A 16,947-nucleotide genomic window follows, 5' to 3' on the forward strand; every position below is an offset into this window, starting at 1 on the left:
CAGATAGAGGGATCTACGGGGAGGAGGAAAAGTAGAAGAGATCAAAGGAGCTGTAGTCATGCAGAGACCCTAGTATAGCAGTGTAGAAAAGACGCTGAATCCCAACCCCGTTCCAGCCAACCTTAAATATCCAATCTATTCTGTATCATGACCAACCTATCTCACCCTTCCCTCCCTTTAACTACCTCCCTCACCCAACCCCCGAGCCCACCAAGCTGCAATCAATGCCGCCACCCCACCAATCCTCAACACCCACCCCACGCTTGTGTCACCGGGCACACTCCTCTCCTTCTGCAGCACGCGGAACACGACGCTACTGATGAGCGTCGCCAAGATCTGCGGTGTGCTGATGGCGACATTATGAAGACCAAGGATCATGCCGGCTTGGTCTTGGTGTTGTTCTCCCTCTTCTGCCTCCGAGAGGATATCTTCTGTGGGGAGAGAGTCGAGGTCTGCTTCTTCGGGATGGAGGAAGGCGTGGTTGGATTTAGAGGCGCTGCCGTTGGTATCATCGACGTCGTCGTCGTCGGTATCGGTATTTATTGTTTCGTTAAGCGAAGGTGTGCTTTGGCCGTCTGCCATGTCAGTCCTTCGCATACTTCTCTCCTGTCGCGCTTGGCGTCCGATTCTTCGGCGAGTCTGACGCAGCTTCTCGCGTCGCGATTCTTCCTGCTGCGCTACCTCGGCTGAGATGAGCGCGAAGGGGACCCATAGGGTGACGGACCATGAGATGCCGACGAAGGCTGTCATGATTATTGCGGCAAGGGGGCTGGAAATGAAGAAGGATGCGAACATGCATATGGCGAAGAAGAGTTGGGAGAGGATCCAGGTTCGGCGGAGGGTGAGATGAGGTATTCGAAGTTTGGAGAGGTAGCGCGAGATGAAGGTGCGAGACGTTGAGAGTTGAGTATCATCTGGACTGGATGGAGGATAGGAGCCTAGGTTCGTCGTTGATGCTGAGAAGGGAATAGCACCCAGGGATGATGTTCTTGAGCGATGAGAAAGAGTTGGTGATATGGGTTCTCTTATGCTCTCGGCTTTATCAACCGGCTGTTTGGCAACATAGGTTGGCTCGACCAGGAACGGCAGGATGACATTTGCAAGTAGTGAGACGATAGCGTAAATGAGGAGCGCAAGTGTCCCAACTCGCGTCGCCTTCTCCCAGAGTCTGTCAATATCGTCTTCTGACAGGTCTGGCAGCAAGAATGGGTTGACGTAGATTTGTCCGATGTAGGTGGTGATGTAGAAAAGGAAGGGAAACCAGCCAATCCAGCTGAAGAATTGCACTTCGCAGACTTTGCGGATCTGCGGTGGCAACCTCTTCACGCTGTTGAAGACTTGCTTGAAGAAAGCTAAGACGCCTGGATTATCGTTTTCTGGTGGCCCTTCAAGTCTTGGATCTCGCTCCTTGATGGCAAGACAACTAATCAACAGAGTCGACCCAAGGGATATACTAGCGATCACACATAGGACCTTGAACTGAGTGTGTCCAAAGAAAGGAAAATAGCGAGGCAGGTTGATGTAACCGAAGACATATCCCAGCACGTTGCCTATGCCAACAATCCTTGAGGCCCAAGCATTGGCAGATTCCTGTTGGTGGGCCGGCGCGTTGTCAACGATGAACGCTCTGATGCCGGCTTGGACTGTGTTGATGGAGAAGTCGAGAACGTACATTGAGATGGTCGCAAAGAATATAATCGTGCCCGTGGCTCCCGGAGAATTCCTTGCAACACCAAAGAGTCCCAAGAATCCGCCCACGATCTCTCGGATCCAGGCAAGGAGCAGAAGAGAAATGATGGTTGCAAGCCCACCAGCAATCATGAAAGGCTTCCTCTTGCCCCAAGAGATGCGACAATTGTCACTGCGAATGCCGACATAGGGCTGAACAAGAGCACCTGACAAAGGGCCTGCAATCCAGACAAATGCAAGAAGAGCCTTGGTCATGCCCAAGGATAGCAGGTACGGCGATCCATGTGAGAGCTCCACCGACCAAACAATTTGCAAGCCTCCAATACTTAAGGTGAGGAGGAAAAGATACCAGGAACTCTTGGATTCGGTGGTCGTCTCGTCTTCCCAGTCGAGTACTCCATTGAGAGGCTGTGTAGCTTCCACATCATTGTCAACAAGCTGCCTCGCAGGAGAAACCAAAGGTGACTGTTCGTTGGTAGTGTCGTTTGAAAGCCTTGACCCGATCATCACAGTTTATGTTGACTCGATCGCTGATGCCGAGACGAGAAGCAGTGCAAAGTTGAACGCCGTACTGCAGAGTTGAAACCACCTTTACGCCAGGACAGGTACACAGCGTATAGAAGCCTTTAAATCCCAGGAATCAAGGACGCAAAGTCCAAGAGGACTGAATAGGCATACAGGCTCTGCTACAAAAGTCGACCACGAGGTTTGGTGAGGGTGGTGCTACCTTGTGATTAAGGCTGGTCCGATCACCAGACGACCACGGCTTGCTTCACGAGGCCAAAGTTATTTCAAGTTGATGCCTCAGTTCGAGCAGGGCTCGACACAGGAACAAAGCACAAGCAATGCCAACTCTCTTTCGGTCTCAATGCGCCCAAGTCCAGCAGGTACGACACTGAAGAGTAGGCTCTCATGTGTCCTTTTCGAATCCGACCGAACCAGCGGCTTTTCTCTTGGATGTGGAAAAGATGAATGATAATATGAATAAGGAGCGACTAGATGTAGATCTCTATAGCTGAGAGCTGAGGACTGTTCTACAAGGTGTGAAGGATCATGCTTGAGGATACGAAGCAGGATGGCTGCATCATGACGGATGTTGCTGCTCTCACTGTGCAGGAAGCCCAAAGGAGAACAGGGAGGCAGGCACAACTTACGTACTTCTTACCTAACTTAGTACTAGTAAGCCGATACACCTGCCAAGACCCAGCCTGCGCCATACTACTAGTACTTACCGGGAGAAGAGCTCCGAAAATACTGCGGTATGGGTCCGGAGCGTCCTTAGTGATTTAGCAGACGTTTTATTATTCTATTAATAAGGATCGTCAGGAGGCTCAAATGACCATAATTTAGCTATAATTTGCGCGTCATTTCCATAAAATGACGTCCGAAATAACATAATTTTATTAAACTCAGATGTTTAGCTGCATAATTTTGTGTAAATACGATCATATAACGCTTAGACTGAAACTAAGCACACATTGATGGTAATTTAAGCATAGTTTTCAGAGGGCCTTCTCCTGCTAAGTAGTAGTACGTACGTAATAAGTACCACTACTCGGTACCACTAATTACCACCTACTACGTAGTAGCTACTATTAGTGACTACTACTGGTACCTACCTAACTGTCCGGCAGCTTAGGGCCGGAGGGCTGTTTACCATATTGACGACGCCTTGGGACCACCTCCAAGTAGTTCGGCTGCAGGTCGAGATAGACACGACACACAGACGACCATCGATATCATCCGACTACATAGTGGCTGCGAGTGTCCCAGCGCCTTTCTTGGTCCCTTAACATTCCTGTTCCTACGAACTTCCAGGAACCGAGACCTTCCACTCGACATCACCATCTGGAAACCTCCATCCCATTGCGCTCTTGTTGTCTCACTCTATAAACAAAGGGTCTCCCTTGTTGAACGTCAACATGAAGCCCGTCGTATCAGCATTCAATGCATGGAGCTGGTACGTGTTCCTGTCGCATAGAGTCATCTTTACAACACAGCTTACATGTTGGCCCTAGTGTTGTCGTTTCCGCCTTCGCAATCATCATCCTCTCCATTCTCGGCGCTCTCTTCAAAGTACGTCTTTTAATGCCTCAAGACAAGACTTGTATCGGCCTAACTGCGAATTCTGACTGACCTCTCGCCGCAGACCGACCACCACTCGATGATGGGCTCTACTAGTAGTCCGGAGGACGGAGGAGCGGTTGCAGCATCGATATTCATCGCTGTCGCAGTCTACGCTGTAAGTGCTATGGTGGCAGTCGAGAGACCAGGATTCTAATACGAACAGGCCTTCCTGGTGTTCTGCGGTTTTCAAGCTCTACTGCACATCAGACACAGTCGCAGGGGAACAATTTCATTGAATTGACCAGGTTTCCAGGGATGCTGTCTGCAAAAGATGGTTTATATACGAGCACTCAATGATAGAAGGAGTTCGAGGACTTGGCGCATCCATGCTTTTCGTGCCATGTCAGCTCAATGTGCTGGTTCCCGAGCACATCCAGCGCATTGGACAATCATGTTAGATGCCTGGTCCGGCGCCCCAGCGGATACGCCAGTTTCAATGCAATTGTTCTGTACAACAATATAGGCTTTCGTCCTATAAAGTATAATAAGCCGCTGAAGCATAAACGCGAGTAATGGGGCCCGCAAATATGTGAACCCTGCAACATGACTTTGAACTAAATGAGATCTTTCTTCATGAACTCCTCCTTCAACGCCTTGCCCAACATGGCCGGACTTCGCTCAACGATCACACCTGCTGCCTCTAGTGCACTGATCTTTGAATCTGCTCCGCCCTTGCCACCGCTCACAATCGCGCCTGCATGACCCATTCTTCTCCCTGGCGGCGCACTGATGCCAGCTATGAAACTCACCGCCGGTTTATTCTTCTTATTCTCGCTCTTCAGGAACTCAGCAGCGTCCTCTTCTGCACTCCCTCCGATCTCTCCAATCATGATGATGCCGTCGGTCTCCTCATCCTCCAAAAAAACCTTCAAGCAATCGATAAAATTGGTCCCGCTGAACGGATCACCTCCAATGCCCACCACCAGTGACTGTCCTAGACCCGCTTCTGTGGTCTGGTTGACGGCTTCGTATGTAAGGGTTCCTGATCTCGACACAATGCCCACGCGACCTCGCTTATGGATAAAACCGGGCATGATACCAATCTTGCATTGTCCAGGAGCAATCATGCCAGGGCAATTGGGGCCGACCAGCCGGGTCTTTCCTTGGGTCTTAAGCATGTTGGTGACTCGAACCATGTCATGTTGGGGGATGCCTTCGGTGATGCAGACAACAAGAGGTATTTCGGCAGCGACAGCTTCTTCGATTGACTTGGCAGCTACTGGAGGACTGATACTGCCGTCAGCAGATAGCAGAGTCTAGGATCTAGTAGTTGCTCACGGCACGAAGATTGCAGAGGCAGTTGCACCAGTCTCCTTGATAGCATCTGCAACCGAGGCAAACACGGGTTTCCCAAGATGTGTCTCTCCAGCTTTCTTAGGGTTAGTACCTCCAACCACTTTTGTGCCTGGTCATTATCAGCTTCTTTTCAATCCTCCCTCTGAAGAACGAGCGCGGACCGTATTCGATTGCTTGCTGAGCATGGAACCTGTGCAGTGATTAGTATTGCTCTTGAACATGAATGATAGCTTCACTCACGTTCCCTGCTTCCCAGTGAAGCCCTGGTATATCAACTTTGTATCGCTGTTGATTCGCAGGTTCTCCGCGGTGGCAGCATATGGAGACGAAGCTGTAGCATAACCTTGCCGTCTTGAGGCGGTCCGCAGCGCTGAAGAAGCGCAGGTCCGGAATGCCTGCATGCTGCAAGATTTTAAGGCTGCGGAAGAAGGTAAGCAAGGCGAGAGTGTGTCATTAGCTATTCAAGATTTCATGGGGTGAGCTGTCGAAGCTTGAATGGCTACCGCAACCGACCGCGTACCGACAGCTAGCTCCCGAAACACTATACTGTAACAGAAATAAAATGACTGTACTCCGCATGATCTAGATGAAGTCTGTCTCATGAATTCTGTCTTACAGACTCACCCCACATCATCTCTTACAATTCCGCTTGGACATTTTATCTCATGCACGATTTGCACTCAACCGACCAGAATTGCAACTCCTATGCATTCTATGCACCTCTAATCGAGCGGCTACCTTATGTGAACAAATGGAACTCCAATGGGGGGCACTAACATAGTTTTGGCAATCTTTCCTGCTGTGTGCTTATCACAAATCCCCCTATTCCCCATCACGGTCAAACCGAGATGGCAACTCAAACGATGACAGTACCTCCTCAGATGAGAGTCAAGATTGGTAAAAATGAGAAGTTGGCTCCGGAGAATGAGAGATACATGAGTGCATGTGCTGAAATTGTGAGCACCCTCATCCAAGAGCATGACGCACAATATGATGAATCAATTCCGAAGAAAGACATCAACCTCAACAAGCTCCGAGGACAGATGGCAAAGAAGCATCGTCTTAGCAATCAGCCACCTCTTACAGCCATCATCTCTGCTGTGCCGGAGCACTACAAGAAATACATCCTGCCAAAGCTGATCGCGAAGCCAATCCGCACCTCTTCAGGCATCGCGGTCGTTGCCGTGATGTGCAAGCCTCATCGCTGTCCGCACATCGCTTTCACCGGCAACATTTGTGTCTACTGCCCTGGTGGACCGGATTCCGACTTCGAGTACAGCACTCAATCTTACACTGGATACGAGCCTACCTCTATGCGTGCCATTCGCGCTCGATATGATCCTTTCGAACAGGCTCGAGGCCGAGTTGATCAATTAAAATCGCTTGGTCACTCTGTGGATAAGATTGAATATATCATCATGGGTGGCACTTTCATGTCTCTACCACAGGATTATCGAGACAACTTCATCTCGCAGCTTCACAACGCTCTTTCAGGCTATCCAAATACCACAAATGTCGATGAAGCTGTCCTGGCCGCCTCACAATCAACGATGAAATGTGTAGGTATCACTATCGAAACTCGTCCTGACTATTGCCTGGATACGCATCTGTCATCTATGCTCCGTTACGGCTGCACTCGGCTAGAGATCGGAGTCCAGTCTCTGTACGAGGACGTCGCTCGTGACACCAACAGAGGCCATACGGTTGCAGCTGTGGCTCACACATTCTGTCTTGCTAAAGATGCTGGCTTCAAAGTTGTATCCCATATGATGCCAGATCTTCCCAATGTTGGCATGGAACGCGACCTATACCAATTTCAGGAGTATTTCGAGAACCCTGCATTTAGGACTGACGGGTTGAAAATCTATCCTACTCTAGTCATTCGTGGGACAGGACTCTACGAATTATGGCGGACAGGAAGGTATAAGAATTACACGCCGAATGCACTCATTGATATCGTGGCTCGTATTCTTGCCCTCGTACCGCCGTGGACTCGGATCTATCGTGTACAGCGTGACATTCCGATGCCCCTTGTGACCTCAGGCGTTGAGAACGGCAATTTGCGCGAGCTAGCCCTTGCAAGAATGAAAGATTTTGGGACCTCTTGTCGAGACGTGAGGACGAGAGAGGTCGGAGTCAATGAGGTCAAGAACAAGATTCGACCTTCGCAAGTTGAATTAGTAAGGAGAGACTATGTGGCCAATGGAGGATGGGAGACCTTCCTGGCATATGAAGACCCGAAGCAGGACATATTGATCGCTTTGCTTCGTTTACGGAAATGTAGCACGGCTACTACATTTCGAGCCGAGCTCATATCACAGCCTTCCAGCCTGGTTCGCGAGCTGCATGTTTATGGCATGGCAATACCTGTGCACGGTAGGGATAAGGCGAAATTCCAGCATCAAGGATACGGCGGGCTTCTGATGAAGGAAGCAGAAAGAATTGCGCGGGACGAACATGGCAGCACGAAGATAGCTGTCATCAGTGGAGTTGGTGTCAGAGGCTATTATGAAAGGCTAGGATACTGGCTGGACGGGCCTTACATGAGCAAGATGCTAGAGAATGCCCAGGACACAGGTGGAGACAGCGAAAGTGATGATGATTGAACGATGGACGGCCATACGACAATACAAAAGCAAGTTTTGAGACATTTATTCTGGATGCCTCCAAGATCAAGAATGTCGCATCTAATACCTAGCATGAAGCTTCTCAGACATCGTGAGATGGCATTACGCAGCTCGGGTATCGAGAGCAAAGTAATGCAAGCAAGTTCCTGGTTCTTCGATAGCCTTTGTGCTTACGAAAACTGTTGATGAAATGTTTTGTTACCCCAAGGATAGCGGTTTGTAGGTAAATGATTCGAGGCTGGTTGGCGAGCTGATGTCCGCAAATTGTCGCTCTAGTTCTCGCGGTGCTGGGTCTGAACCTATAAAATGACTGAAGTGGAGTTGGAATGAATAGTGCGGAGGGACAAGGAGAGCAGGACCGGTTGCTTGTAGAAGTGAGACGGAGATTGAGAGAGAAGAAGGTCAGAAAGATGCAGTTTGGACAGAGATAGAAGTATAACAAAACACAAGTGCTGACTTGGTTAGTTTGGGATTGGAGGACGAGTCTGTGTTTGGTATAGTTTGTGACGACAAGTAGACAAACCAAAACTGACCAGGAGAGGAAACAAAAAGAAGTCTTGCACAAACCAAGGGCGCTGAGCTGACGTATCTCATGGCAGGTATTTACAGATAGTTTTCTCAGGCTCGTACGTGAGAGAGATATTGAATAGGAAGCGACATGCATTGTTCGACACAACCACCATGGACGTCTGAGTCTGCCCACGCAGGACGGAAGACGGTGTATCCTTGCGCAGCTGTCGAGGATTCGATAGCAAACCCGTCCGGGTCATCGACACACAGAACATCCTGCGTGATGGCATTGAAGGCAGAAGACGAAGGGCCCTTAGGCTCACATCGTCCATCGTGAGTGGGAGCAAGGGTTCGTGATTCATCTCCATCAACCTTTGCCGGATGAAGATAGGCTCCCTGGGAAGAGGCTTGATGGGGACGGAAGGCAAGCCAGGCTGCGCAGGAAGACTAGGACAGAAAAACATGGCATCGTGGAGAGCATGTGTCAAGGCGAGTTCCTTTAGTGTATGTAGCGTTGAGCCCGCCCGCCGACGCTCCAACCTGTTGGGATGGGGGTAATCATGGCACCCATGGCGAAAAGGAAACCAGTCACACACCCCAATCAGTTGAATGGGCCTAGAACAGTGCACACAGAAGTGGTGGGCATGGGGTGGGTGAGACAACAGTCAAGGCGCGCCAGCTTGACGGACACGGCCAAGAAAGACGAGTGTCGTAGTAGTTGTGAAAGCTGGGTGAGACTGTCCAGGTCAGCGGTTGCCTTCCTTCCGTGGCAACATGTCCTGATCGAGAAGCAACATCGAGTTGGGGGCCAGGCCAGAGATATAGCGCCACCCGCTTCTCCCCTCCATCAAGTGCCTCTATCTAGCAAGCAAGCAAGCAATCAAGCAAGCAAAGCAACGCGGCGAATGAACCCGCCAAACCCCTTGTTGGGCGGCGGCAGAGCCGCCCCCCCCCCCCCCCCATGTGACTCGTCGTGGGATCTAACTAAGTTACCTCTGAGACTCGTCCAGTCACAGATCTTTGTCAACGGGCAAGCCCCAAGATGTACATGCCCAGACTAAGCTGGGCCACACGTCTCAAGATGGGGAAAAAATGTATAGAATAGTAGTCACTTACTGCTAGTAGATTGTTGGATCTCCACTTTTTCCAAGCCCAACGGCTTTTTTTTCTAAGCAAAGATCTGTCACACATCATATCTGGGGGCGAGCTGCTATCTGAGGCAGGATTGCAGCGCGGAGAATTGTTCAGTGGTTCGAAAAATAGCCCCAGTGCTGAATCAGAATCGCTGGTCCACATTGGTACTGTAGTCTCTCTTTTGAGCTTGTGCCCTTGCATTAGGCCCTGTTTTCTTGCATTGAGTTTCTGTGGTATTGTATGGGAAACGGTCTCAGATTAAGAACGGTTGAACGATAGAGACTGCGGACGGTGTTGTCCGGTTAGATTTATAGTATGAACGAGTTTTTTCTGACTAGATCTCATCTCAGTATCAAACATAGGTATATACAGATGAGCAGCCCAGATGAGAAGGAATGGAAACTGCTCAACATGACAAATGCCGCCCAGGAACGAGAGACCCAAACACCAGATGGTAAGAAAGTACATAATGTACAATACCAGCAGGGAAGAGCCATAATCATGCATATCATGCTCATCAAGCGACGTCACCGTAGCGCGTCAAGCTCATATGATTCCCTCCCAAAGAGTCTATAGCTCACGCAAATCAAGACGCGAGAAATGTGAATCGAAGGTTTTGAAACAAGCACGGACCTCCTCACATTTGCTGCTGAAGTAGCTGTGGCTGGATCATGCCATGAGAAAAGTCCAGGTGCTGCATGCCTGATTGCTCCATATGCTGCATGCCTGACTGCATGTGCAGATTCAGGCCAGACGAACTAGAGGTGTTGTTCATACTAGGCATGTCGAGCATTGGCGGCAAGTATGGGTTTTCCGGTGATGATTCGTCGAGAGAGCCAAATTCATTTTCCTCGGCTTCAAGATCTTCGTCGCTGAAACTGGGGGCTGGTTGGCCATCCGCTTGAACTTCGTGTGTTCGACGATGCCTGCAAAATACGAATCAGCTCAGCGTCACGCTGCCAAGTGACAACCACTATGGGTGGACTTACTGTGCAAGGTTGTCAGATCTAGAGAAGGCTTTGCTGCAGTAAGGGCAGACGTATGGTCGTTCTTGAGTGTGGGTCCTCACATGTCTAACCGCCCGAGTTAGTAAGCGCTTGCAGTTGGAAAGGGAAAAGGGGGCGCAGTTGCAGGGGGGGGGCGAATGAAACCGTGCCAAGAAAGTCGGATGTGGACGTACCGTTTCAGATGCTCTAACCTCTTGAACACGCGACCGCAGGTTGGAATGGGGCAAGAGTGCGATTTGTGTGGGTAGGGGCCCAGCTCCATCATGGTCGCACTCCTGGCCCGCCGGATGGGACCTGGCCGTTCTTGCCGTAGAGCAGGGCTGGTGTCCAAGGACTGACAAGTCATGTCTTCGTTTATCAGATTGCTCAGGTCATCTTGCGGGCTGATGAGCGACATTGATAGCTGGGTAGGGCTTTCTTCCAGGCTTGGCAATGGCGTACCATGTCGAGAGAGTTCTTGCATATCTTTTTGCTGCACAATCGTAGAGGCGTAGCTATGAGTCAATCCTGGGGGTGAGTCCTCTGGCGTCTCGTCCCCCTCGGCAACAGGGAGGACTGAGCTGGACATGGATCTCCGTAGATCGCTGGGCCGATGAGCAGCATGAACCTTCGCCTGAGCAGCGGCGGCATTTGCAGCAACAGCGTTCATGATGGCAGTGGGAATGGAAGAGCGTCGTCTGCGCTGTTTATACGTAGGAGATCCCTCGATGACAGAGTACACGTTGTTTGTAGGAAACGGCCTTGTTGCAGCAGTGAATTGAGGGCCTGCAAGATTGGAAGGAGGCAGCTGTGCCATCGGGTTATAGTTTGTCGTATTCATATCCGGAAGCACCGAGTACAAACCAGTGTCTTCATTCGCAACGTAAGTTGGCTCAGAGCCAAGGGTCATTGAATGCTGCGGTGGCGTGACAGGCTCGAAAGAGATTCCGCGGCTGTAATCATCCATTTGAGAGGAGACGAAGGACGGGGCGGGAGAATATTCCATATATGTAGGCATTGAGGTATGGCGTTGATGTGCTCTAGACAGTGGGATGCCATTTCGATCATACTGGAGTTGCTGGGAGTATTCTTGCTCTCGCTTCATCATTCCAGGGTTCATGTTGTTCTGCATTGTCATGGCACCGTACAGGCCCTGGTTCTGCTCCTCGGGAACAGGCGGCATGGACTGAGGGATCATTTGTGGTGGCGGCATTGAATCGACTGCCCGCATGACCGGCGATGTTGATTGAGAGTAGGATTGGTTGGCTGAGAACGAGGAGGAGTTGGCTTGTTGAGCTTTGGTCAATTGTTCGAAAAGTGATTGAGAGGAGTCGAATTCGAAAGACAGTGCCGGTTCGCTGACTGCGACCGTGGTAGCTTCTTGGCTCATCTTTTCGCGCTTCAAGTCTCGTTCCAGTGCGTCAAGGAAAAGACGATCATGAGGGACGCTATACCAGTAGAACACCTTTTGCTTCTTCTGAGTGCGGATGCAGTTGTTTTTATAGAGAAAGTCCAGGAAAGGACTCTTGGGCTCTTCCAAGGACGCGTCTGTACCAGATTTGAGATTACGGAGATCAGAGAAGATGCCTTCCTCAAATTTCTTAGAATTCTTCACAGGTCGACCAAATGCTTGGAAGCGGAAGGAGAGGCATCGGACGATATCAGTGCCGGAGATGTGAAAAAGATTGTTCCTGAACAATGTCAGAATAAGCTCGATAGCTAAGTAGAACTGTACATACCATAGGACACAAGAAACATATTCACCAGTTGGGAGGAGAAAGCGTCGAATGAGAGAATCAGGAGTCCAATCGACCGGGGCAGAAATCAAGAAATATTTGACTGATGATAGTCGTCAGTACCAATTGACCTGCAATACAATTGCCATTGAAGAACATGAAATGATCATGACATACGATTGTCCACCTGCTGTAAAGCGACTTGCGCATCTTGTGGCAAGCTTTGTTGAGCTTCGTTGGAGAGCATAAATGTCTCTGGCTTTTGAGGTGGTGCCATTGGACCACCATTACTCGGATACATCCTGATAGAGAAATGGATATGGTGAAGAGACAAAACAATGCCTTGCTAGCTGAATGTTGTGGCAGATACGCAGTCTAGTTTTCCTCAAGTATGCCTCTGTTCTGCGAGCTTTGGTGGATGAACACAGGCGACTCGAGACCAACACGATCAATCCTCATCTGTCACAGTCGAGAGTCGAGGCAAGAGAAGGTAGTCGAAAGGACCTGCTTCGATCAGGAATCACACGTGGATTGCACTTGCTGTTGTCGAGGAGGTTTAACAGGCCTGCCTGTGAGATCTCCTCTGGCACACGCAGAGAATTATGAGAGGCGATGATGAAATTGGGAAGGTAACAGGTGTGAGAAGATGAGAGAAGGAGGGAAAACCTAGTTGATACCCCGATCAACGACAAGTGGGTTTGAGAATAAGGGCGAATGCGAATGGATAAGAGTTGGGAGGAGGATTCGGGAGCAGACAAGGTTTGGAGGGTTTGAGAGTTGGAAGGGGGGATAATGAGGTGGGTAGATGTATTTTGGGGCAGTCAAGCTGCGACATGCGACCGGGGGGCGGCTCGTTTACGGTGTTAGAGACAGCTTTAGGCTGCCTAGGTTGTTGTTTGAGAAATTCGGTGGGTGGATAATTGATCTGAGTGGCTCGGCTTCCATGCAAGAGCCGACTGTCTAAGCCCACCTGGGTCTGGCCTTCTGGTTAAGTGTGCTGGTGCCAAAAATGACCATGTTACAGGTCAACCTTTACCAGGGCTGAGGTCTCACCTTTTACCTCTTACACTAATGTCATCAGCATACTACTGTGTATGTGCAACATCTTCAGCAGCCAGGTCTTCTATCTTTCAGTCGCTACTCTACTTTGTCTATTAGTATCTGAGCTTGATCCTGGATCAGCCGGGTATATTCCGTACAAGCCGTGCATTATCCTTCCAGCGTCGACGTGATTAATAACTCAGCTTGTCACCCCCCTGGGCACTTTCCAGGGCGCTGAAAGTCTCTGTCCTACCCATGCTGAATCAGTTGGACAACAACCACCACAACATCTCACAACCGTCCATTCCAATACTTTATCATGTCCTTTGGCGGCGTCATACTTTTTCGCGCCCAAGATAGTAACGAATGGCCATGAGATGACCAAAAATGCTGCTGTCATGGCGGCTAGTCCACTTGCTTCAGATCTATTCGATCAGAAACAGCCGCCGGGCAAATTGTTTGCCGGGTGGCCAACGGCTAGACTGTAATTCTGGTCTGAGGCACCGTGCACCAGCACAACAATAATAATGCTCTAGCGACCAAGTCGCTGATCAGACGAGCATAAGTGACAAGAGGTAGAGCATGGTTGCAGAACGTGCATTCCAGCTAAGTTAAGACGTCTGTTCAACCATCCTCTACTACGTAAGAGGAAAGGATAGTGAAAGGCAAAATGCAGGCACCGGAGCATATTATGTACTCTAAAGGACAACGCATATTCGCTCATGTAGAGACCAGGAATGGCGGTATATGATAGGTCCTAGATCATGGAGTGAGGGCCTTCGAACATGCACCAAGCTCACCTAACATGGTCAGCCCAAAATTGGAGCAGTGACTGAGCGCTTCTTGTGAGAGCTTCCTAGATCCTTTACCCTGGCACGAATATGATGGCTAAAGCGCTGAGCGTTGTGAGATCAGCGGCGCAAGAATGTGATGCATTAGGAGCTCTAGTTGCTTCCCAGCCATTCATCATGCAAGCGCTAGAACGATGATCTGCTGGGCGGGTGAATGGGTCATGTATTCGGAATTCAGTGCCTGGTACCCTTGGTATCCACCTCCTAGCGGCGTTGCGGGTGCTGGGGAAATGGCGGAGGGATTTCTAAAACTGGCGCGTCTGAGAGGCTAATGAAGCTGGGACAGTGGGCTAGAACTCCACCATTCACGTTAGACTCTTAGCTAGAATTCGTTTTGCCTGTGCCCTGATTTCTGAAGCACGCCATTAGCTCGCGCCTCTGTTTCACCTAGTACTGCCATCGGCACCAACAACTGGCTCATCTTTGCACCCTGCTCCCGCCAACATACGCCCATTCGAACGGCGAGCCAATCCCATCAGGGCAAAAATGTTACGTATGGTTTGATTAGAACGAGTCGCAGCACAGACCACGTTCGCCTCTATGGACGTTCTCCCCAATTGAACATGGAGCCAGGAAGTATGAAATGTTGAAGAAACAGTTTTTTCATACTTGCTGTGGATGGCCCTAGAACCAAAACCGAAAATTCATGTAGATCTAGAAGGTCATCCAGCTTCCACCAAGGTGTTCGATCGAGATTTGGTCCTTGCGTCAACTGTCCGATTCGGTACCGAGTCGCACCTCGGATGATTCCAACTAGTCTGGATTCGCGCTCGACCGCATACTCACGTAGAGGCATAGTTGCTTAGGCCGGACCTTTCGCCAGCTTGCAAACTTCCTTTGCCCTAGTCACTACTCTCTTCGACCACCTTTGAATTGACGGGTGCGCCACGGTCAAAATTGAGCCTGCTTAGCAAATGCTTACCCTTGACAAGTGAAGTTCGGATCATATCATGCACACCATTGCGGACGAGAACTTAGCCTTCCACGTGCGGTCATCTCCGGTTACTAGTTCTTCTGCACTTGCAGTCGATTTGTCGACGCCGAACTGGGAGTGAAGAGTACCAATGTGCCCTCAACGTGATCGTTTCGATTAGAGCAAGGGAGTCAAGCAGCTTCCCCAGTGGTTTAATTATTGTCGTAGAGGCCAAGAGACCTATTTTTGGCTGCATTAGCCACTCTTCCACCTGAGATGGTTTTTCCTATGTCGACAGTGGCACAAGGACATTAGTAGTAGAATGTGGTAGAAAGGTGGAGACCAGAGCCATGGTGTGGTACATCTGAGATTTCAGGTCTACCGCTGTGCTCGAGTATCCGGCCAAGGATCAAAGAATAGGAGTGAATCTCTGACGTTGGGGTTCTGGTATAGAGAGAAGCACAGTGATCCACATTGCATGCTAGCCTGTGCGATGCAATCACCTTGCGTTCCTTCGAGCCACGTAGCGACTACTTTGGGTCCCTTGGATGGCACTGATGTCCTGTCTGCTCAACTTCAACGTCCCGTCTTTGAACTTCCCTACAGTAGGTGCTCCCACTCCACGCTCTCGCCTCACATTCTTAGCGTCTCTCTCTTTATTGTCTTTTTCTAAGACGATGCCGTTTTCTTTCGCTTCGGTTCGACGGGAGGCTTTTCTTTGGTTGTTTCGAGCTATGATACCTTTATGATGAGATAGAGGCATTTTTGCCTGCTTGAACAAAGAAGATTTGGCGCCTAGTGATTGCATTCGCACGTCGATGGCCTTATGCCGGCTACTGGGGGTAAGGTTCGAGCCCAACGATCTGTTGAGGAAATGTGATTCTTTCAAGAGCCGTTGCAGCTCAATGTCATGCTTGAGGTTAATGGCTTCCGCTGCAGTCTCTTCTGCTGAGGGTTGATCTTGCCTTTTGCCATTTATTTTTGCTGAGGCACCCAACAGTGGCGGCTTCGAACTCTTACAAGGATATCAGCATTGGTCGGTTCTGATCCGCCTTTAGACTCACCATGAATTTCTTTGCATGCTGTCCATCGTTAGCTGACGTTGGGGGCTCCCTCTTCCCATGCTCGATGATCTCAATTCCAGGAGTCGAGTCCCCCTCAGAAAGACCATCCCAGTCAGATAGGCTCGCAGCATCAGACGAAGTCCCCAGATCGTCAGACGTCTTTAGCGATCCGTCTATCTGTGTACAAACTTCTTGTAGAGGCTCGAATCGACTCTCAAAACACCGCCGGAAGATGTCCCGGTCGCGGGTCTGAGCTATAACCAGGGAGTGAGCTTCTACTGATCTGGCAATTCCTCTGGTCTCCCGTTTGCGCTTGCCGATCATAATGTATCAGCGTGGTACACAGAATCCGCCTGCTTTACAGTGAGATCACTGTAAGAGATGTGCGTGAGCTTATGAGGCAGCACGGAGCCCGCCTAAGCATAGAATTTCTCACTACGCTACAACTCTAGGTTCTGGGACATAGGACGCTATTTTAGGCAGACTTTAACGCCGCTTTTGGCGTCTGTTGCCCCACGTGTCATGTGACGTGCTACCGCTTCTTTCTGGTTACCTAGTCTAATTTTACTAACTTCACCTTCAAAAACCATTTTACGTAGTACTCCACCCTTTCCCTTTCCTAGGCCCCTGGTTTCCCCACCGTCAGAAACTGCTCCCTTTAATGCACTACACTTGCACCTTGTCAGCAGCATCACTAGTAGTCATGAAGTTCCTCTCAACTATAAAGACGTGATAGCCTTTGCCTGTTACACTCACCTTTATTTCAACTGAATAATAAAGCTTAATAGTGAGTTTATATTAGAGAAGAAATCATCTCTCTAATATGTCTACAACCCGGCCGTCTTTGGTGCTGCTTATTCGCCATCTATATAGTCCACCTAGTTCATTTCCACACAACACTATCCCGTTGACAAACACACCGTGTTCACAGGATTCATACTTATCCACTTCAGCACTATTTGATACGCTGCCG

General features: G+C 49.8%; 6 protein-coding genes across 6 annotated transcripts; 2 read left to right on the forward strand and 4 right to left on the reverse strand.

Annotated features, from left to right (window-relative positions):
* Window positions 1-177: 177 nt before the first annotated feature.
* On the reverse strand, window positions 178-1,944 carry EPUS_01083 (uncharacterized protein; the record flags this gene model as incomplete). Its single annotated transcript, XM_007806996.1, has 1 exon — window positions 178-1,944. The coding sequence occupies one exon, from the start codon at window positions 1,942-1,944 to the stop codon at window positions 178-180; it is 1,767 nt and encodes a 588-aa protein (XP_007805187.1).
* A 1,667-nt stretch (window positions 1,945-3,611) lies between these two features.
* On the forward strand, window positions 3,612-4,057 carry EPUS_01084 (uncharacterized protein; the record flags this gene model as incomplete). Its single annotated transcript, XM_007806997.1, has 4 exons — window positions 3,612-3,649; window positions 3,708-3,765; window positions 3,839-3,931; window positions 3,980-4,057. 4 exons carry the CDS (start codon window positions 3,612-3,614, stop codon window positions 4,055-4,057), a joined length of 267 nt encoding a protein of 88 aa, XP_007805188.1.
* A 313-nt stretch (window positions 4,058-4,370) lies between these two features.
* On the reverse strand, window positions 4,371-5,513 carry EPUS_01085 (succinyl-CoA ligase; the record flags this gene model as incomplete). Its single annotated transcript, XM_007806998.1, has 4 exons — window positions 4,371-5,043; window positions 5,095-5,221; window positions 5,274-5,302; window positions 5,353-5,513. The coding sequence occupies 4 exons, from the start codon at window positions 5,511-5,513 to the stop codon at window positions 4,371-4,373; spliced, it is 990 nt and encodes a 329-aa protein (XP_007805189.1).
* A 447-nt stretch (window positions 5,514-5,960) lies between these two features.
* Window positions 5,961-7,718, forward strand: EPUS_01086 (Elongator complex protein 3; the record flags this gene model as incomplete). Its single annotated transcript, XM_007806999.1, has 1 exon — window positions 5,961-7,718. One exon carries the CDS (start codon window positions 5,961-5,963, stop codon window positions 7,716-7,718), a length of 1,758 nt encoding a protein of 585 aa, XP_007805190.1.
* Window positions 7,719-10,020: 2,302 nt separating this feature from the next.
* EPUS_01087 (Transcription factor steA) lies at window positions 10,021-12,406 on the reverse strand (the record flags this gene model as incomplete). Its single annotated transcript, XM_007807000.1, has 5 exons — window positions 10,021-10,309; window positions 10,373-10,456; window positions 10,564-12,060; window positions 12,109-12,208; window positions 12,283-12,406. 5 exons carry the CDS (start codon window positions 12,404-12,406, stop codon window positions 10,021-10,023), a joined length of 2,094 nt encoding a protein of 697 aa, XP_007805191.1.
* A 3,003-nt stretch (window positions 12,407-15,409) lies between these two features.
* Window positions 15,410-16,298, reverse strand: EPUS_01088 (uncharacterized protein; the record flags this gene model as incomplete). The annotated part of the gene is made up of 2 exons (XM_007807001.1): window positions 15,410-15,925; window positions 15,975-16,298. 2 exons carry the CDS (start codon window positions 16,296-16,298, stop codon window positions 15,410-15,412), a joined length of 840 nt encoding a protein of 279 aa, XP_007805192.1.
* Between the last annotated feature and the right edge of the window lie 649 nt (window positions 16,299-16,947).

The sequence above is a fragment of the Endocarpon pusillum genome (genome assembly GCF_000464535.1).
Source record: "Endocarpon pusillum Z07020 unplaced genomic scaffold scaffold6441, whole genome shotgun sequence".
In the NCBI taxonomy this organism is placed as follows: Eukaryota; Fungi; Ascomycota; class Eurotiomycetes; order Verrucariales; family Verrucariaceae; genus Endocarpon; species Endocarpon pusillum.